The 21,440-nt window shown below is 39.0% G+C and overlaps 4 protein-coding genes across 8 annotated transcripts; 1 reads left to right on the top strand and 3 right to left on the bottom strand.

The window, feature by feature from the left end:
- The first annotated feature begins 1,526 nt into the window (after positions 1 to 1,526).
- si:ch211-150o23.3 (uncharacterized) lies at positions 1,527 to 6,711 on the top strand. 2 transcript variants are annotated; one of them, XM_028582938.1, is made up of 8 exons: positions 1,527 to 2,419; positions 3,134 to 3,172; positions 3,259 to 3,567; positions 3,917 to 4,222; positions 4,819 to 5,133; positions 5,295 to 5,444; positions 5,562 to 5,634; positions 6,069 to 6,711. In XM_028582938.1, exons 1-7 carry the CDS (start codon positions 2,389 to 2,391, stop codon positions 5,603 to 5,605), a joined length of 1,194 nt encoding a protein of 397 aa, XP_028438739.1. In that variant the 5' UTR covers positions 1,527 to 2,388; the 3' UTR covers positions 5,606 to 5,634; positions 6,069 to 6,711. The 2 variants fall into 2 exon arrangements, with proteins under 2 accessions (XP_028438739.1, XP_028438738.1); XM_028582937.1 differs by having other exon boundaries at positions 6,066 to 6,711.
- A 1,101-nt stretch (positions 6,712 to 7,812) lies between these two features.
- Positions 7,813 to 13,433, bottom strand: LOC114558831 (lamina-associated polypeptide 2, isoforms beta/gamma). Its single transcript, XM_028583087.1, has 7 exons — positions 13,173 to 13,433; positions 12,882 to 12,980; positions 10,461 to 10,492; positions 9,907 to 9,932; positions 9,724 to 9,777; positions 9,575 to 9,637; positions 7,813 to 8,642 (listed from the first exon to the last, which is right to left on the bottom strand). The coding sequence occupies exons 1-7, from the start codon at positions 13,252 to 13,254 to the stop codon at positions 8,435 to 8,437; spliced, it is 564 nt and encodes a 187-aa protein (XP_028438888.1). The 5' UTR covers positions 13,255 to 13,433; the 3' UTR covers positions 7,813 to 8,434.
- Positions 13,434 to 15,263: 1,830 nt separating this feature from the next.
- si:dkey-183p4.10 (neurofilament medium polypeptide) lies at positions 15,264 to 18,407 on the bottom strand. 4 transcript variants are annotated; one of them, XM_028584011.1, is made up of 7 exons: positions 18,285 to 18,407; positions 18,011 to 18,053; positions 16,188 to 17,918; positions 16,035 to 16,101; positions 15,853 to 15,922; positions 15,657 to 15,776; positions 15,264 to 15,556 (listed from the first exon to the last, which is right to left on the bottom strand). In XM_028584011.1, exons 1-7 carry the CDS (start codon positions 18,285 to 18,287, stop codon positions 15,440 to 15,442), a joined length of 2,151 nt encoding a protein of 716 aa, XP_028439812.1. In that variant the 5' UTR covers positions 18,288 to 18,407; the 3' UTR covers positions 15,264 to 15,439. The 4 variants fall into 4 exon arrangements, with proteins under 4 accessions (XP_028439812.1, XP_028439810.1, XP_028439809.1 ...); XM_028584009.1 differs by having other exon boundaries at positions 15,264 to 15,776; positions 18,011 to 18,193; XM_028584008.1 differs by having other exon boundaries at positions 15,264 to 15,776.
- Positions 18,408 to 18,680: 273 nt separating this feature from the next.
- Positions 18,681 to 20,750, bottom strand: dnase1l1l (deoxyribonuclease I-like 1-like). The gene is made up of 8 exons (XM_028584007.1): positions 20,610 to 20,750; positions 20,426 to 20,514; positions 20,231 to 20,317; positions 20,018 to 20,139; positions 19,440 to 19,552; positions 19,097 to 19,254; positions 18,848 to 18,944; positions 18,681 to 18,761 (listed from the first exon to the last, which is right to left on the bottom strand). The coding sequence occupies exons 1-8, from the start codon at positions 20,748 to 20,750 to the stop codon at positions 18,681 to 18,683; spliced, it is 888 nt and encodes a 295-aa protein (XP_028439808.1).
- Positions 20,751 to 21,440: the final 690 nt, after the last annotated feature.

Genomic DNA, 21,440 nt, shown 5'->3' with positions numbered 1-21,440 from the left:
GTGTCCTTTTAAAATATAACTCCAAGATTCCTTACGGTTGTGGGGAGGCCAGGGCAACGCCATCCAGAGTGGTTATATCTTTAGATAATAAGCATCGGAGGTGTTTAGGGCCTATTACAATAACTTTAGTTTTGTCTGACTTAACATTGTAGGAGATTGTAGGTAACCCAGTGTTTTATGTCCTTAATGCATGCTTGAAGTTGAACTAACTGACTGACTTCTGGCTTGATCGATAGATATAATTGGGTAGCTGCATAAAAGTGAAAGTTTATGGGTTTTATGAGTGTTTCCTAATTAAATTGCATAGATGAGGCATATATAAAGTGAACAGAATTGGTCCAAGCACCAAGACCCTTGTGGAACACCATGACTAACTTAAGCGTGCATGGAGGATTCCTCGTTAACATGAACAAACTGAGATCTATCTGATAAATAGGACTTAGAGTAAACCAGCTTAGTGTGGTTCCATTAATGCCAATTAAATGTTCCAGTCTCTGTAATAGGATGTGATGGTCAATAGCGTTGAATGCAGCACTAAGATCCAACAAGACAAGTAAAGAGACAATTTTTTTGTCTGAAGCAATTAAAAGGCCATTTGTAATTTTCACCCGTGCCTTCAAGAATACGGACCACAGCAACTTCTGATTCCAGCGAGAAGCGAGGAGATATCAAATCAGAGAATTAGGATCCACACTTAATCCTCCCTTAAAATTGTTATGTAGGAAGTCACACAACTGTTTAGCAACTACCTTCTCAATGATCTTAGAGAGAACGAGTCAATATAGGTCTATAGTTGGCTAAGAGACTCCTGGATCAAGAGTGGGATTTTTAAGAAGTTTTATTACAGCTACTTAAGCTGTCCTGCATTTGAAGATAAATCAGTAACGGTTGAGGGCAAGACATTTTGAATTGTATCTCTAATAGTTCAAATGTTATCATTAAAGAAGTTCATTAAGTCATCACTACTAAGAACTATAGGAATACATGGCTTAATAAAGCTGTGACTCTGTCAGCCTGGCTACAGTGCTGAAAAGAAACCTGGGGTTGTTCTTATTTTACCCACTGCCTTCACAAGCTCCCCAGGCCAGGGCCTGCCTCAGAGGAAGTGTCTCTGTTCTGGATGACTTGTGGACCATCATGGACACAAATTAGGTACTTAAAATGCAAAAACATTTGTTTACAATACAAAAAAAAAAAAAACAGGAAAGCCTAGTCATCTCTGACAGGAAGAATGTGATCCAGCAAAAAATGCCTCAGGGCATTTATTGTTTTAGTCACCAGTGTGAAATCTTTCCTCAACTAAGACATCATACCTTCCTTGGAGTGGTTTTTGGTTGATTGATCCACATTGTCCTCTACAACTTTTTAGGCTGCTATGTTGTGAAAAAACCCTTCTGCAGTCATTTCTCATCCTCATAAGTTAATGTATGAATGACATTACAACAATGGGACATTTTCCCAGAAGACATTTTGACTTGTCACAGTGGGTGAACAACACAGGGGTAAATAATTAAACTAATGATGACTGAATTCCTTTTAGAGATGCTTTGATTTCAGGTTTCTTGTGTTGTTCATGCTTGTCACTCTAGGCTATTAACAGAAGAATTGGTTATTTTGGAGAACCCTATAGTGCTAGCTAGCTAGCTAATTAGATTCAGCTCCGCTTAGCGTTCTGTGTTTATACCTTTTGCACAAAACTTTGGATTTTTCTTTTATTTCTTGAATATTACATGGCTGACACGTTTCAGCTAGCTAGTCTTCTGACCTTCCGGGTGTTGAGGCCAAATACACTACAGACACAGTAAAAACGACGACTTTGTATTTCTGGCTCTGTCCCGAGCATAGACTGTATCTATCGTCCCGAGTAGTGACCCTCAAAAAGGAGAAAGCTAACGGATTTTAAATCATAGGTTTGAATGCAGCGCTGCGGCTTGTGGTGACCTCTATCTGCCGCACGGAAAACGGTTCAGCACCGTTCAGCACTGGGTTGACGTGTAGCTAGCTAGCTAGCTAGCTAATCTCCCTGATCGTTAACGTGAGTATGGCGGCCTGACGGTATGTCGTTTTCCTAACGTTATCCTGACAGTCTCATGGAGAAAAAAAAATCCTATTTTGGTGACAGCCACCCGGACTCCTCAACATCTTCACTTTATCTGTTCTCGAGACAAGAATGTATTGTTTGTCAAAGAGTTAGCATCGGTCAGCTCTCGATCATGTCTTTCACGTTACACCCGCACCGTAAGTGTCAGTTGGTTAACGTTTAAGTTGCTTATAGCCTTAGCTGATGTCTTGTGCGGTCACTAGCTAGCTTTCAACGGCTGTAAGCATCATCACTACGACAATGGGCCTCCTTCCCACCGCTCGTCTGATGGAAGGGTAAGGGGAACGATGCTGAAATTCCTCCATATCCTTTTAACAGGTGAGCAGCTAATAATGGTTAGCTAAGCTTGTTTGCCAGCTAACACTTAAGCAGGACCAGCTAACTTAGGTAACGTTAGCTTGATTTGTGTGATTATGCAACGGGATAATGACTGGCAATTAACTTTAGTTAGCTATCGCTAGCACATTGCATTGGTTAACGTTAGCTAGCTAAGTATGTCAATGGGTCTAACTAGCTAGCTACCTAGTTCAAAATAAAGCAGTCTAACACAATAGCCCGTTATTCAATGTTTCCCTCATGCTGGTTAAAATGTTCAGTGTTCGTTTTAGAGAGGTTTAACTATGTGGTTATTTTGAAGGCTGTAACGTTTGTGGTGCTGTTGAATTGTATTGTGTTCCTGAGGGATGTTATACTATTTATCGCTAGTTCACCAAATGCTAATGTTGCTAACTGGGGTGAGCAAGGTATTAACATCTCAAACTACAGCCTCCAGAATGACAATAAAGTTGAATAAACACCTCTCAAAACAGTTTCATCCGAAACTGAACAACTTAATAATTAATTGCAGGGATGTTGTATTAGACCATAGTTTGGCTAGGTGTGCCTAATAATAATAATAATAATAATAATAATAATAATAATAATAATAATAATAATTAAAAAAAGTGTGAATAGCTGCTATTGTTGGCATTTTCAATATATTTGATTCTGTATTCACCTGATAATAATTCCATGTTTGTAATTTCCTTACAGGCCTGTTAGGTGTTCTGTGGGATGGAGTTACAGCTTTTGGTAAGCCTGGGATTGATATCAACCTGCTGCATCCATAGCTGTACCCACACTTTCTGTCTCTTAAGTATTGTTTCTCTGATCCCCAGGTGGGGTGAGACTAGTTGATGGGGAGAGCAAGTGTTCTGGCAGAGTTGAGGTACTCCTTCACAACCAGTGGGGGACTGTTTGCAACCATGGCTGGGACCCCCGGGATGCTAATGTGGTGTGCCTGGAGCTGGGCTGTGGCTTAGCTGAATTTACCCCTCCTGGTGCAGTATATGGTGAAGGCAGTGGCCCGATCTGGCTGCGGCATGTCCAGTGCCTCGGACATGAGTCCAGTTTGACCCGCTGTGCTGTTGCCCTCCACAATAACGTCTACTGCACCCATGAGAATGATGCAGTGGTGAAATGCTCAGGTGAGGGTCCACTCTGTTTAGGCATTTCATCTACCAAGGAGCAGTGCCAGATGGACATATATTGGACAAATTCAAATACTCACTGCATACAATTTCCAGGATTCAAGTATTTCATATTTGAGTTGGTACATGTAAACACTAAATCATGTGTAGAGTAACCTGGACATTTATATCCTAAATATGATAATCTAGACACATTACCTGGGACACTGAGGCGTGCCAGTTTGTAATCTATCCATTTAGTTTACCAGAAGGCATAGCATTTGCGGATTACTGTCACTGCTTTATTCACATTTTATGAATTCATGATATCATTTACATTTTGTGATTAACCTGTCTTTACTCACAGGTACCCTTTTAATGCCAACCCTCACCCTGCTGTCACCTCACACTGTGTTCTCTCCTGGCGAGGCTGTTCGCTTCAGCTGCAGTATTCTACAGGGTCACCTCAGTGACTTTCACCTGTACAAGCATGGAGTGTCTACACCACTGGTTACACAGAGGGCGGACCAGACCCAGAAAAAAGCAGAGCTGACACTGTCCGACATAGAGACTTTCCACCAGGGCAGCTACAGTTGTCAGTACAGGATCAAGAGCGGCTTTCCTTCTCAGCTGCTCAGCTCTCCACCTAGCAACTCCATCAACATCACTGTTGGTACGTCATATAATCGCACTGTCTAATCAATATAAGTCTGTTGCACCAATGGCCATTACCATAGCACGTAGTTTTGTTGTGCTATCTATATAAAGACGTTATATTTTCTGCCCAAGTAAACCTTATGGGTGTGACCAATTTAAATTTCTCTTAAGTCCCTTGCCTTGAATTAGGGTTCAAGGTGAATTTTTTTTTTTCCCCCACATTTGTTTACTCCTAACTTACAGCACATAAGATGTGTATTATACAAGACAAACATAAATAATAATCTAAGCCCAAAAGGCAGTTTACCTTTAACAGCTCCATTTGCTGAGGAAGATTTGTGAGATGCAGTTGAAAGCCCCAAAAAGCGAGTTAAGTCTTTGAGAACGTTTTTATGGGTTTAGGTTATTTTGTTACACATTTTTATTTTCACTGCTACTCTGTATTATCATTCTTTGTTTCATTTCAGCTGTTTTTCATATAATTGTCATGAAATAATAATAATAATAATTTACATTAAGCATTTAATGGCATTTTTTCTTTTTTTTTTAGCCCTGATCAAACCTTTGTATTCCCCAGAATAACTTATTTAATTCCTTTTTGACTGATCACAGTGGAACTCCTGACTCCACAACACTGGTACAACACGTCCACTGAGGCCCCGGCTGGTTCCGTCATTAAAGGCCATAATTTTAACATCACCTGCTCCACCCCGCAGCAGTACCCTGGCGGTTCCTTCCAGCTGCGTCTGATCCGCTCCAACGGCACAGTGCGCCAGTCCCTGCCTGCCCTCACACCGTCCGTCACTTTCACCTTTCCCAACGCCCAGAGCTCCAACGAGGGCTACTACTACTGCTTGTATCGGGTCCAGCTGGGTGGGCGCACCTTTGTCTCCAGAGAAAGCCAACCCCTGCCAATAGCCATCAGAGGTGACACTGATAATAACAATCACTGGTATTCTATGTCAATATTCCTGACTTGTACAGCTTTTGTGTTCCTCTTTTGCAACTGTACTTGTATCAGTAGATATAATCGCATCTATGAAAACCCATCCTGTATGTAACTTACAGATAACTCCTCTCACCCTCAGACCCAGATCCAGTACTGAGTCCAATGGGGATCAGCTGGCTTGTGTCAGGCCTGACATTTGTTGTAGCTGTCGTCGTTTTAATCATTGTGGCCAAGGTGCTGTGTAACAAGGAGAAGAAGCCCACTGAACTGGAGCGAGAGACCAGAACCTGCAAGTTCCTTTTTCCATCAGAGGCCTTTAAGCTTTTTTTTTTTTTTTTTTTTTTTTTTTTTTTTACAAAACATCCTGTTTGTGTACCCAGATTAATAGATGTTCTTCTGTCTACAGGTGTGGACAACACTTATGTTGCCTTATCAATTAACAAGCTATGATGGAGTATGCAGGCAACAGATCACTAAAGGTATTGAAGGTTACAATTCTTGCACATACAGGGCCTACAAAACAGTATTTGTACACCCTTTACCACACATAGGTGATCTTTATTTAACTAAGTATGTGTCTTCTAAAACCAGTTGGCACCAGTGATAATTCAGGTGTCTCCTATTGAAAGGAGTGAATACTTGAAACGTATTTTGTTTTGGTATTTAATTTAGATCACTTTTATATTGAAGGATTGTTTTACCAGTGTCAAAAAGAAATCCACATTAAATCTATTATTATATATATTATAAATTTGATTTAATATTGTGAAAGAATAAAACATTAAAACTTCATAGGAAGGGCAAATACTTTTTTAGAAGTACTGTGATATTTAATTTTTCATCTGTGTCCATATTTTTAATTGTGCTACACTAGTGAATTACAGTGAAGCATTTTGTTTGATCTTTCAAGCAGAATCACGAGTGAGTGGACAGTCAGAGGGCTCACACAGCATCCACCGTGGATTCAGGAGACAGAACGCAGAACCAAACAGCTTGGTCCGTCATCCAGCACACCTTCGGAGAAGTTGAGTACAGTTTGGATGAGGCAGTTTTTACTGGACTCTACCTACATCATACCAAACTTCTGGCTAGTGTTACTGCTGGGATACAATGGCTTTTAAGTCTTGTATTATGGTGAGATGTGAGCCACAGGCCACAGAAGACTGACAGTAAAAACTATATCCATTTCAAAGTCTGTAGTGGTCCCAGCTAGACCTCAGATTCACTCGGACTCTGCTACTGCCATGGCACCAGATGTTTGGAGTGGAAAACGGCAACTAAACGAAAAACTGGGGAAACTGTGATGTGGGTCCCTCAGGTCGGTGTAAATGCAGTTTAAAAACATTGTCTTGTATTTATTACCAGGTAACTCTAATGATAGGCTCTACTAGCTTATGTACTTGCTTCTATAGATCAATGATCCTTAAGGATTAGAATGTTTTTGTATTTTAAATCTAACCTTACTATGCATCTTTTGTAATTTACAATATGTATATTACTGCACTAAAAGTTGGTAAATAGAAGTTGTAGTTTAATAAAATACAGCTGTTGTTGGAGCTTCTGGGTTCAGTGTGTTTTGTTTGGTAATGTATAAATATTTCTGCATGTACTGTAGTTGGATTTATAGCGTCAGATCAAACTACATAAAAGGAAAAAGCTTTTAACATAATGCATATAATAATTCATTTATTTTAATAACCAATTATTTAAATGTTTAAAATGTATTGTTGCTCTTGAGTTAATTATGTGGCGCTTAAAATGTTTACATATACCAACTCTTTAATATTTTTGAGTAATATAACGGCAATACAAAACACATCACATCAAACTTTTACAGGATGTAAAGGTTGGATTATGTAGTACAAATGTGTGATATCTCTACTGAAAAAAGAACAAACAGCATTACAGCTCATATAAACTGTTCAATTTCATACTTTTACATGAACTTTTGGTAACCCTTTACTTGAAGGTATCTATGTAAGAGTGACATAACACTTGTCATGAACTCTAACTCTAACCATAAGTTGTCATGACAAAAAACTGAATGACACTTAGTAAAAGAAGCGCTATGTCATAAACGTTTGACTTGTTTGTTTGTGACACGTTCATGACAGTGTCATGTCACTCTTATGTAGATACCTTCCAGTAAAGTGTAACCAAACATTTTCCCAACTACTTAACAATGAAAACATCAATAATTACATCCCAATAATTTTACAAAACCACTGAGGCACTTGCATTACAGCTAGTCTGAAAACTGTCCCAGCTGTACTGTATTATAGTTATTTCTAATAACTAACAAAAGGAAGTTGTACCATTGTTGTACCCCAAGATAATGTAAACTTTGTAGGTTGTAAGATTCTTTTGGTCAATCTTCATATTAACAATATACACAGAATCAGACTCCCCCTTACTGTAATACTGAGGAAAAAAAAGCATTTTGGGATGCTAAACAGATCTGGTGCAATACCTTGGATACTGAACTGCAGATTGATTAATACACTGGGAGTCCGGGTGTTGCTCAAGATCTGGTGAAATTTTACAAGATTTCTTGATGGAATCTCAAATTTATACAATGGTCTATGGCGTTTAATGAGAGATTAGCTGTCCCATTTTGATGTGATTTTGATGAAGTGTTATCTTCCCATTCAGATTGATTCACTGTGAATCGCTGAGGCTTACAGTAGATCGGATTGGCTCAGGCTCACCACAGTACAACTGAGGTGACTGGCATCTTGTTTGCGGTTTGTGATGCTTCATGTGCCAAACAAAACTCGGTCAACATCAAAATGTCTCTTTCTTAATATGAGACATCTTGTGATAATCTACTGACCTTAATTTGTTGACCTCAAGATCTGTATAATATTTGGAGTGACTTTTAAATGTAATTTCTAGACACATTCAGTACTGCAAGCCAAACACCGGTGGGTGCACTGTGCTGTGGAGGAGCTGTTGATGATGATCTCCAAAACTTTCAACAGATCACAATGAAACTGTCCAGGTAACAGGAAGAAGGATTCTGTGTAATTTTGAGTGATATAACCCTTTAAAATGGCATCTATTCTAGCAGTGGATTCTGTAGTGAAGCGGGGTGACAGTTTAACCTATAAACAAAAGCAAGCAAATAAACTGCAATTATAAAGCAAAGAAATATTGCATAAAGCCCAAATCAGCAATGTCTAAAATAAAGGCGTTAACCAAAACACATTCATTCAATGAAAATGCACAATAAAGTATAATATCCTTTTAAAACTGAGCATGAATTAAAATCATAGAAAATCATTCTATTCCTTTGAGGGATTCATTTGTCTCCATACTGGAAAAAACTAAGTAGAGGAAGACTGCCACAGCCAGGAAGAACGCAAACTGAACCCACAGTGGGATGAGGCGAGACGACTTTGGTGCCTTTGGAGCATCTTGAGATTTCATGGGCGTCGAGTTTAAATAGGAGTTTCTGTAAGTGGATGGCGTGTCGTACATGGCGGGCCTGAAAGGGAATTAAGTGAAGTATGCTTCAGTACATAACTGAAATTCTCCATCATCAAGTAGCACTAAATGGGACCTTGTTTAGACCTGTAAGTCTGGTGTTATTGTTGGTTCAAACAACTAATGTTGCAACAATGAGGTGACAAGACTTATTGTTACCTTAACTAACCTTTTCTAGTCTTAACCACCTCTCAAAGCGCACAGCTCTGTCAATTAAATCAACTAATCGATTAGTTGACAAAATCGTATAAGTGTTAGTCGACTAATAATTTCTTTAGTCGAGGACAGCCCTAGATATAACTATTTTATAAATATAAAACAATCATATTTTATAAGCTCAAATTTTGTATGTAAAATTGTAATCTTTGAAGTAACCAGTAACCATAGCTTTCTAACAAATGCAGTGCAGTGCCTCTGAACTGTAATGGAGTAGAAACATGAAGTAGCATGAAATGGAAATAGTAAGTAAGGTACAAGTAGGGCTGGGCGATATGGAGAAAATCAAATATCATGACATTTTTGACCAAATACCTCGATAATGATATTGCGACGACAATTGGTGCTTTCACAAAATATTAACACAATGAGATTTGTGATAAATACTCATCAGTGATGTGGATATAGTAAAGTGGTTAAAGGCAAATAATAGAACAGTTTGGAAAGTTTAGAAAATGACATCCCTTTACTGTAATAGAGCCTGTAAAACCAGGAAAAGACAATGCGTCATTTTACGATATTACGATATCAAACATCTAAGACGATATCTAGTCTCATTTCACGATATCAATTTATATCAATATATTGCCCAGCCCTAGGTACAATTACTGAAGTAAAGTTAAAAAACAAAGTGACAAATAATTGAGCAAATTTGAACCTAAATAGATTGTAGGCTGATAACATCTAATGACGATATTTGACTTTCTATACACTTACTCATCAACGAAATCCTTTCCTCTGTATTCAGGCTTTGACCTTAAGTAGCTGGAGTAGGATGTCCTGTAGAGAGTGACATAAAACAGTACATACAGTCTCATCACCAACTGAGACAACTATTGCATAGGATTTATATAATTATAACTTACTCGTGTTCAAATTCTCTCTCACTCCACTCTGGTCTTGACCTCATGTAAGACCCACTAGACAGACAAGAAAAAAGTAAATACTAAATTATAGACTCATTTGTATTTGCTAATTTGATTTACTTAAATAGAAGAAAGGAAATGCATGTTTGGCGCTAATAACAGATGATTTGTAAGAGAACTGACCTGTCTCCTGCACCGTCACTCCTGACCTGCAAAATTGGAAGCAGTGATGTTTTACATCAGTGTTGGTATAAACAATGCATACCTATATGCCCAACTGCATTTAATTAACGTTAGTTATGTTTAATTTATATTTGTATCTCTGGCCCTTCCATGGGACGCCCCTGCTTAAGAAAACAAATGAGTATTAAGTGCTATTTCATACACATTATGTGATTTTGGGCAATATAAATAGAATTGACTTCATTATTTTTGTTAAAATCAGGCGACAAATATGTCTCACACACTGGCCACTCAACTACAAGGTTAGGAGCTCACAGCAACAGTAGATCTAAATGACATATGACTATGATTACTAATTTCAGGGCCAATAATGACAGGTTTTGAGATTGAGTTATTGATTTTCCCACTGTGATACAATTTTGTAAACAAATTGTAGTTGACACACAAAAGACAATTTTTACCAACATTCGTCAAATATTTATCTTTATTTATTTATTTATTAGGAGAATAATGGAAAAAACACACACAAAAACAGCATGGACAGAGATACTTACAGGTGTCCTGTATTCATAGGTGACTTCCTCCTCTAAAATTCAAACACAAACATCATGAAGTGTCACTGCCAGTGTACATTTTAATTACACTATTACCCGCACATTTGCAATACTTAAGTAGCCCACACAAGGACAATAATTGCTGTCCAAGTATATTTTGCTGCCCTTTACTCATCCAGTTAGCTAGCCTGATTGACACCAGACCCTTCTCAGTTGTAACCATGTAACTGAGAGTGGGTCTGGCGAACGTTCATTCACAGCCCATTTCCAAAGGTCAAATGCCTCTGGGCGCAATTGGTCCTTCAACCAATCAGACCAACGATCCAGGTGACCTAGCAGTGACAGTGGCATCAACGGGTTGCTGCGCTTCGGTGGGCGTCATGTTGAATGTAAACAAAAAGCAGCTTACTGTCCTGAGCTATCCTATGGCGCTATCGTCATCGTGTAAAGTCCGCCTCGATTTGGAAAAATTGGAAATGGGCTTGAATGGGCTCTTGGCCAGACTGACTTGCAGAGCAAATCTCAAATTTGCCGGAAGTTTGTCTGGGTTTTCCCAAGCGACCAGTTAGTGGTAAACCGCTTGATCCACATGCTCTCTTGTTAGTTTAAACATAATAACAGTACATATGTTTCCATTTTTGCTTGGCTTTAAGCATTTTATTTTATCATATAACATATACAACTTTAAAATTTGATTGTAACAATACAGTTATAATGGCTAAATATTACAGTTATAAATGTAGACTTGCCACATTTTTCCTGCCTTACACATAAAGATACATTTACTCATCATAAGGAGCATAACGTTAATATCAAAACTAGAGGTGTGACGAGATTAAACGTGAAAAGGTAAAAAGTGTCTTGCGATATCAGTACACAGGTGTAGAGGAGCAGCCTTGAAATTAGCACAGAAAATCCCCCGGCCGTTCTCCAAAGTTTACTCTGAGTTAGGGCTGGAAAAAATATCTATTTGATTTAAAAATCGAGTTGGTAGGTCAAATCGATTCATATTTTTAAAAAATCGATTTTTTTTAAAATCCAAATACAGTATAAATAATTTGGATGTTTAACAATCTTTGTTGCACACTGCACAGTGACTTTTCACTTAGAGAAAGGGTTTGCCTTTGCAATTTTGTTTATGTTGATGCACTTTAATTAAATACAATAAATATATATTTTTAAAATATATTTACAGTTCGCAGTTATTTTGTTTTAAATGGAAGGGGGGGGGAAATCGAATCGGAAATCGAGTTTTTTATAAAAAAATCACAGATTTCTTTTAGGGAAACAAATCGCCCAGCTCTACTCTGAGTTTACTTTTGCAGAGCGATGGCGGAAGAAAAAAGCTACATGTAAAACCCATTGTTACTGTTAGAACGTTCTCTCTCGACCGAGACCGAGACCGCGGCGTGCAGTTTACTGTGGCGCTGTCTCGCGCAGACAACTCTCTTCCTCTGTTAAAATGAGTTGGGAAGCGGACAGCAAAACCTAACTTTACTTTTAATGATATTAAACAAAGACAAATGTTCTCCCTTCGTTCTATAATGGTCATAAATCGATACCAGAGTAGTCTACTCCCTTGTTTAGTGCTGCAATTAATAAAATGCAGAGGAGGAGAAAATAGCATCTGTCTTCACAAAAATCATCTGTTGAGTGTTTGATGGTAATTTATTTGTGCTTTAGAACGTAATCAATTTGAAACAATAGTAAAATAAGCTTTATTTATCTCAGTCTACTGTACAATGACAAATTCAAATACAACACATTTAGTCTCAACGGTCTTATGTTGTAACCTTGGTTCTCTGAGTGAAGAGACTCTCTCCACCATACATATGGTAGAAGTAACAGTGTAACTGTAGTTATATAGGAGAGAAGCCAGTCATTTGAGTTTATGGCAAAACCTTTCAGTGCTCGGTTTTCATTTTATGACTTATCGATTGAATAAAGGACTATTTTTTACTTTTATTATCTTTTTCTTATTTCTTCATTGAAGTTTTCTGTAAAATAGTGTTAAAATCTCGTCTCGTTCTCGTGAACCCAATCTCGTGTCTCGTCTCGTGAGCTGGGTGTCTTGTCTGTCACACCCCTAATCAAAACTGATGATCTTGTTTCTGGCTTGAGCCTGTGGTAGCTGCATTATGGGGAGTGTAGTATCCAATGTTTTATTTAATTATTTAACCAGGTATGTCCCATTAAGGTTAGAAGGAACTAAAAGTCAGAATATCTTGGTTTATTCTCAATTTTGCTTCCCATTTAATCATCTGGTGAAAATGTAAACCACTTGTACCTGTAAACTCTGAGGCATGTAAAATGACATACTGTAAGTTCTGGCACACCTGTGGACTAACTGTACATGTATTTATCAAAGTAAAGCTTGATGCTGTTCAGAGTGTAGATGTTAAATGAATATACAACAGTTACCCTCTTCTCTGTAGTAGGTTTTGTCAGGTGATGGTTTCCCTTTCTTCCCTTTGGCCATGGCCTCTTTTAGCTTCTTCTCATACAGACTTCTGGTGGAGTCTGGGTACAGTGAAAGTCACACACAACGTATAGTTGAGACATAATGATCAAGTGTACACGGAAATTCAACAACTACTACTGGAGTAGTTAGTAACTTTACACAGGTAGGGGGAGGCCTGTGAAGTTTATTAGCTGGCGTTAACGTTGATTCAAAAACGGGCGCAAAGTAAACATTGAATCAGAGCCACTCACCGACCACAGGCCCGTGCTTTATCCCGTATTCATCCAGCAAGTCGCTAATGTCCTGCGCGGATTTACTTCGTAGCGAAGACATGTTTGTGACTTGATTTATTCGTTTGGATTACGTGTTTTTTTTTTGTGTGTGTTCTTGTTTCAGTTGAGCTGCTAGTTTCGGTGGCCAAAAACAGAGCAACAACAACTCCTCCCATCGATAAAAAGTGGGAGCTCGTTTCGTCGCGCGGGCGGTAGGGACGGTCCTCTGTGAAGTCGAGTCGAACGGGAGAGAGAGTAAACCCCGCCCTCCTTTGTTGACCCGAGTGTAGAAAACATTTGCGCCTTCCGTCAATGGTACATAATTTCCGTTTTTCTTCTTCAATGGTTTCTTATTACTATTCTGTTTTTCCCCCCAGAAAGGAAGCAGCGCCACCAGCTGGCTACTGATATTAATATTATGTTTTCTAATGCTAATGGTAATAGTAAACATAGACAGTATATAATGGACCAATAGACCCCGTTGCTCTGGACGGAGACCAGTGAAGGCTATTAGAAGCACTTTTCCGGTGATGGCCAGCTTTACTGCGCAACCTCCAACTGAGAGAATGTGACGTGAGCAACGTGTCTGAAAGTTGTAAGTCTTCTGGTAGCTGTGCCAAGAGAAATCTCAATCATTCCCAATCTTACAGATACGGAGAGTGTAGGTGTATGTTAGGAGATAACATGGGCACAGGCTAATTATTGATCACTAACATGCTAGTTAACATTAGTAATTAAACCTAAACAGCTAATGTAAGTCGAAACTGCCTGCAAGCTTCTCCTGTATTATACGGTAATTCCTCTACTATGCGACAGTAAGTCACTTGGTTATGACACAATCGTTAGCCTATTTTTACAAAAACGTCTGCTACGGAGCCATAACGTGAGGTACAAGGTAATGGAGCCTTTTATACATTGTCGTGTTTCTTTGGAACTAAACAACGGACAAATAGAGTCTTTAAACGCTTCAGATGTAAAGTTATTTGCAGTCAAGTGACGTAAAAAAAAAATGGCGGTCAGCGGAATGCTAACAGGAGGTGATGGCCAGTTAGCAACAAAATGGCGCCATGATGGCTCGAGTTCTGAAGCGAAGCTTACCCCCTTGATAGTAAAGCTAATACTCATATTAATGTAACACTCAGACTGTTATCTATTTGTCATATTACTCAGTGGCGGAAGAAGTATTCTGACCCTTTAGCCTACTTAAGTAAAAGTAGTGACACCAAAATGTAAATGTAACCCTTCATAACATATCAAAAATAAAAAAAACTCATTAAGCCGAATGGCCCTTTTCAGTGTCTGTGTCATATACAGTACAGGCCAAAAGTTTGGACACACTTTCTCATTCAATGCGTTTTTTATTTTCATGACTATTTACATTGTAGATTCTCACTGAAGGCATCAACACTATGAATGAACACATATGGAATTATGTACTTAACAAAAAAGTGTGAAATAACTGAAAACATGTCTTATATTTCAGATTCTTCAAAGTAGCCACCCTTTGCTTTTTTATTAATAAGGGAAAAAATTCCACTAATTAACCCTGACAAGGCACACCTGTGAAGTGAAAACCATTTCAGGTGACTACCTCATGAAGCTCATTGAGAGAACACTAAGGGTTTGCAGAGTTATCAAAAAAAGCAAAGGGTGGCTACTTTGAAGAATCTAAAATATAAGACATGTTTTCAGTTATTTCACACTTTTTTGTTAAGTACATAATTCCATATGTGTTCATTCATAGTTTTGATGCCTTCAGTGAGAATCTACAATGTAAATAGTCATGAAAATAACGAAACGCATTGAATGAGAAGGTGTGTTCAAACTTTTGGCCTCTACTGTATTGTTTGGATTATTACTACTGAAGCATTAACCTTATATACTGTCTATGGCATTAACATAACGCAAACAACAACTAACTTCAACCACTTTACATACTGTTGCATAGTTTAATCTGTAACAATGTATTGTATATTTTAAAGGGTTTGATTGTGTTTGTAAAAACTTTTATCTGCAAAGTATCATGGCTCAACAGCTGGTTGTGATTGATTTTAAGAAATACAAACAAGCCAGATTTTTACCCTCTTTATTAAGCACAACATTGCATGTTACAGACAACAGAACACAAGTATGAATGTTTAGCACTTTACATCGCATTTTTACAAGACAATAATGTCATTTTGGATTTTTCTTTTATCACCCGTAAGCATGTGAACAAGTTTTAAGGACCAAAATTAGGTTTTGACCTAAAAGAACGACACATGGCTGAGCCAGCCCGCTTGGTCTGTGGCAAACCAGAACATCAGCAGTCCCATCAGTATCACTAGACCCATCTTCAGTGTCAGCTTCAGCATGTTGAAACACTGTGGGAACAAAGGACAGGACAGAGAGATAAAAGTAACCAAACAATTCAGTAACAAATGAACAAAGTGAATGTTCAGTAAATGCTAGTGAGTAAAGCACTTTGTGTTCCTTGGTACAAATGTGTGTGTTGCTGATATCAGGCACGTTCTCTGGTAGCTGAGTGTTCGGGGGATCACAAGCCAGTGTCAGTTGCGTGGTGTTGTCAGGCTCCCTCCATTTCTGGAGAAAGACATTGCAGTTAAAAAAACCTAGGGTATGTGTTTTCATGTGTGCTCATATGTGTCCACATGCAAACCTCAGATGTTTCTGCAGAGCTCGGGTCCTCCTCCCCTTCTGTTGAGCTGCTGACTGAGTCTCTGTCACTGCTGAGAAACGAGGAAGCAGATGCAGTTGTCTGTTATCTGTCGTTTAAATCTGTCTAAATTTGTAGTTGAAGAGGGAAAAAAAAGTTGAATACATACTAGAAAGTCTGCTCACCTGTCAGTTTCGTAGTGAATGACTTGAGACAATGGATCTGCACAAAACTGAACTTTTATCTGCCTCCCTATCAAAATGCACAAATGGAAACTGACGAGTTGTTTGAAAATGTTATTCCATACAAAGATTATGCCATTCATCATCTTCACTTACCTTCTTTTTCATTCTCTCCGTCGCTGTCATCATAAAACTCATAGAAAGCCTTGATTCTCTCTTGCTCTTGTTCCCAGTTTCTCTCCTCTTCATACTCGTCGTCTCCCAACTGTCCCAGTTCGTAGAGCCTAGAGGCTTCGGGTTCATTGTTGAAGAAGAAACTATCATCCAGGGATCCCTGGTTAGAGGGGCTTGTTGTTGTTGTGTAGCTGTTGACGTCTTCTGGAGGACGCTGAGTCACATCTGAAGGCGATGTTTCCGCTTTGTCTGTGTCCTCTGTGGTTAACAGGTCTTCAGACCAAAGGGTATCAGTTGTCAACACGTCTAGATTCCAATTTATGTTGAAATCGGCTGGATTCACTCTGTTGTCGTCATCCTCGTCAGGAAACGCTGCACTGCTCCCGCCGCGAGTTTCCACCCGTTGCTTGTTGCTTTCAAGATCTTGTATACTATCAATGATTTCCTCATTGCTCCTCTTTTCTTGGTCCTCATCATCACTGGAGATGTAGGAATCACTCTCACCTGTCTCACCTCCATCATCAACCCCTGTTGCAGCTGCATCGCTCGATACGTTCTCCACAATCTCTTTTTCTCCAGCTGCCACATCCAAGCTCCTGAACTCATCAGCATCCCCCTCTAAATCTCTGCTGTACAGATACCCGTCTCCCTCCTCATCAGTGTCCTCAGCTTTTCCCATCCCTGTTGCATGTGTCACAGCTCTTTCCAGGCAGGTGTTCTGCTTTGCAATTGAACCGCTTTCGAATGCAAGGCCAAAGGCATTCAACTGGTGATTGCTCTCTTGATTTTTTGCTCCATCTTCTACATATTCAAAAGAAGACAAGTCTGAGGGATAATCTGCAAAGCTCTCACCTGCGTCTTGGTGCTCGTCCCCTGAGAAATCCTTCATTCTCTCTCCATAATCCTCACTATCAACTTCAGCAATATGATCCTGCAGATTTTGCACTGATATTTCTGGAAACTCCAAACTGGCTTTCCCCGGGCCATCTCTGCAAGGACTTTCAAGCTTCTGCTCAAAGCACAGAGCGAGAACATTTTCTTCGTGTTCGATTTTCATGCCCTCACACTCGTCCTCTTCCTTATTTTCTTCTTCCCTCTCTTGCTTATCCTCTTCAATCCCGTCACCTATTATCGTCATCTCACTGCCACATTTAGGGACTCTCTCAAAATAGGACTCCTCCTCATCACTCTCACCCTCACCTTGCTCCTCATTTCTAACTTGAGGGTTTTCAGCACCCTGCGGGGCCAGAGGTGGTCCCTCAGCAAAGACCCTGTCCTCTTTATTACCCTTGCAAAACTCGTCACTGCAGTGACCCAACCTCAGCAAATCCCCTGGTTTTTCTCCTGTTCCCATATCCTCTTCCTCATCCTCTTCATCTTCTCCAGAGACAGAGCCTTCCTGTTCAGACTCTGAGCTTGTGTAATCCTCCACTGGTGTTTTGGCCATGCTCATCAACCCTGCACCTTCAAAATTCTCCTCGTCGCTTTTATCATCACATTGCTTTTCATCAACATTTTCAGCCATGTTTATATCGTTAGTTTTCATGCCAGACAAAACTGCAGTTGGACCAGTTGCTTCCTGTTGCAGAGCTTCGTCTTCCTTTGTAAGTAAGTTTTCGTGAGAGATGTCTGTTTTGTCTTCCTCACATTTTTCATCAAAATTTAAATTCTCAAAGTCCAAATCTCCATCAGGGAATGATAGAACAGGTGTTTCTGTAACAACACCATCAGTTGAAAATTAAATACTACTAGTAAATAGTAAAAGAAAGAAAAAAGTAATAAATACAACAAGACATATTTCTTACCTGAAAAAGCATCACTGAGTAGATCTGCAAAACTTTGTTCCATCTTTACAAAGAGGGAAAACAGTAGTTTATATACCAGAAGTTATATCAAGACAAACATTGCTGCATTGCCACAGATAATCTCTTCTCAGAAAGGAAGAGAGCGCAAAGTAACTCTCATCTGTTGTTGCTGCAAGTGGCTTCCTGTCAAACAGACGGTGCATAAATTACACATCAAAACTAATATATTTGGTTAAATATATAACTACAAATGTCAACATTATGTAAGTCTTACCATAAAACTGAAGATAATAACGTGTAAAAAAAAAAAAAAAAAGTCTCTCTGAAAAGTGAAATCCCAAAAGTAATGTTTTGTGTTTTCTGTTGCTGCAGGAACTCACCTTCATGATTTCATGAAATGATGTCAGCTTTGATGTGGTTTTGGTTTTCCGATGCACAATATAAACTCCAGCAGCCGAACATGCAGTTCCTTCATGCTGAAACAGCTCATGTTTGTTGGTGTCTTATATAACTGAGATGAGTGCAGTGCCACTTTGATGAGTTAGATGCATTATAAAAGAACAATTGTTATCAGTGAATATTCTGTTGGGAATTTTGATTTTATTTTGACAACTAAAATCCAGTAAAAGTACAGTTAAAATCAAGACATCCGGGATTGTTGATGGTTGTCCTACAGCTCGCTGCGTAGGAGGTAGCGGTGATTGGGCTTTAGGTCAACTTCAACAGGAAAATGATCACTCACCTCAAGAGCCTAAAAATGAAGAAGAACAGGATTAATGTTAATTATAAATATATATAAAACTGAACTAAAAAAAGGTATAGTTTTAACATGTTTACCTCCTCCTCTGTTAAATGAAAATTCTCTTTAAAGTTGAACGGTTGAGCTGAACCCGGCACTATACTGGAAATAATCTCACGTCCATGGACAATGATCCTGTTTGAAAATGTAAAAAAAAAAAACATATTGTAAGGCATTACCCTGCAGCAGAACGCCTTTATAATAATCATATAATTATAGAGAGTATACATGCAAAGTAATTGTTGAGTACTACTTCTATGACTTCTAAGTATTTAGCAGTCACAGACCTGTCATAGGCACAGTGCGTCTTCTCACGGACAGTAGTGTCTTGCTCATCTCCAATTAGCCAGCGAAATTTGGGGTCGCTCCTCAAGCGCACAGCTCTCCAGCCCTTGATGGTGACATAGCTGCAGCCGGCGTTGAGGTCCCCTAAAATTATTACATTCTGGATGAATGAAAGGAAGCAAAAAGGAAAGTTCAACAGATTGAAGTTATACTCATGAATCTCATCATAGGCTACGTGAAAGAGAGAAACCAATAGCTGAGGAACTCTGACCAAGATATACATAGATACAAAAATGACCAAAACAAGTTTAAAAATGAGGATGATGATGATGCGGTTTAACCTACATCAGTCTTCCACTTCTTGTAAATTCCTTTGAAGACAGAATACAGTTCGTTAATCTCCTTCATCGCATTTCTGGGACAAGTGTGCTGCCCAATCAGGACAATATCCTTCACCACTGCAAAAAAACAAAAAAACATTATTACACATTTTCAATAAGTGTTCACACGCAGACTTCAGTCTTTTCCTGGTTTTGATCTTATTCGGGATACTGTGTTCACATGGAACACAGAGAAACCTGATTATTAATATCCCTGTACACAATTATGATATTATCCAGGTTTCCAATGTCTGCGCAAGTGCAGGCCTCTCTTTTGTTCCTCCAAATCCAGTAAATCAGTTATTTCAACTGTTATTGTTACCTCAATCACCCAAGAACCCAGCTTGTTTTCTGGCTGCCTGCACTCTGTTGCATTTGTCATTCTGCGTGATCTAGCTTTTTCCTCGGATAATCAGTAGTGACAGAGAATGATTAAAAACCCGGAAACCAGGAAAAGAAAGTCTATCTTTGTGAAACTGGTGTGTACTAATGTGCAATTTCTTTTCCTGTATCATTCTTAAGATGCCTTTGTTTTTATCGTACGTGTCGTAGGGGAGTGAAAGCGAACAATGAAAGGCTCTCTGGAGAAAACATCTGTTTCATTTGTCCCTTCTCCTTCTAGTTTAGGATACTGATAATGCTCTTTGACTGTCAGCACATTGTTCCTGGAGAAGATGAGAGAGGAAAAAGACAACATTAAGGATGTCACGTTAAACTGACCATCAACAGCATCGGTTTGTGTTTCATAGGGGTTACCTGTAAATGTAGACGTACTGCTCCTTGTAGGTCTTCCTCCCCAGCCTTTCACTCTCCACATAGGAGTATGAGTTGGATTTGTCAAATCTGCTGACAACAACATCAATGAGGTAAGTTTAAAGTTGAAGGTGTTACAGAGGCCTTACCTGATTTTTTATTAAATTAGCAGTTTTTTGAACCAAATAAAGCTTGTACCCATTAAGATCCTTAACCAAAGCTTGTATTGCTGCTCCTTTGGAGTCTCGGACCTCCTGAATGAGACACAAGTCACACCGAGAAAGAATCTTGGAAGCAAAAGAAAGGAAAAAGAAAAGATCAATCAGTTGTCTAGTTTTGTGTGGATGTTGCTTTAATTGTTATGCACGGCACAGCAAAATACCTTCAGGAGAATTCCCATGACCTTCTTGTTGTTTGCCTTTGATTCACCAAAGCTCTGGACATTGAAAGCGCAGATTTTCAGGGAAGATGTGACGTTCAACACACACAACCCCACAACAAACAGCAGAACTGCAGTCCTCATCTTGCAGAGGGTTGTCACTCTGTATGTAAAACAAACTCTGTTTGGCAAGATCCTCTTAGTCATATTGTGAAATATTTTGCAAAAACTCTCTTCGCTCATCTGCACACACTTTGCAGCCTCTTACCTTCAGTGGCAGTTTCACCAGGAGATTGACCTCAGTCCAGCAAAGATCCATCTCTTCAATGACCTGTGGTGTATTTGGGGGAACATGCAGGTAAACGTGGGCGAGAGATCTGTGTGGTAGATGTGCTGCGTCAGTGGCTGTTGAGAATGGAGCTTTATCTGGAACAGTTAAAACCACTGAATACAATGAACAATGGTGTGTTTTGTCTTTGAGTTTGAGTGTAATCGGACAATAGACGGTGTCGTCTGTCAGTTCATGAACATTTGTGTAGAAACTTATTATTCTGTCATTTTAGCATTGACATGAGCAGCTGGTAGTTACCATACAGTGCCATCACATCACTGACACAATTAATGCTGAACACTGGCACAGTCTTAACTATGATGGGGATGGTTCTCCCTCTGATATTTGCAATGACAATCATTTGTATTTATACCTAGACTACTAAACCATTTTTGCTCTGTATTTTGTTTGTAGACAAAAAAAAATGTTTCTTCCTATCATGTACTTCATGATCTAGTGTAGGAGTAATATGGCCAAGTGAAAGCAAAATAAAAGATATGCCA

The sequence above is a fragment of the Perca flavescens genome, chromosome 7 (genome assembly GCF_004354835.1).
Source record: "Perca flavescens isolate YP-PL-M2 chromosome 7, PFLA_1.0, whole genome shotgun sequence".
NCBI classification, from domain to species: Eukaryota; Metazoa; Chordata; class Actinopteri; order Perciformes; family Percidae; genus Perca; species Perca flavescens.
This window is presented reverse-complemented; position numbering and strand designations above follow the sequence as displayed.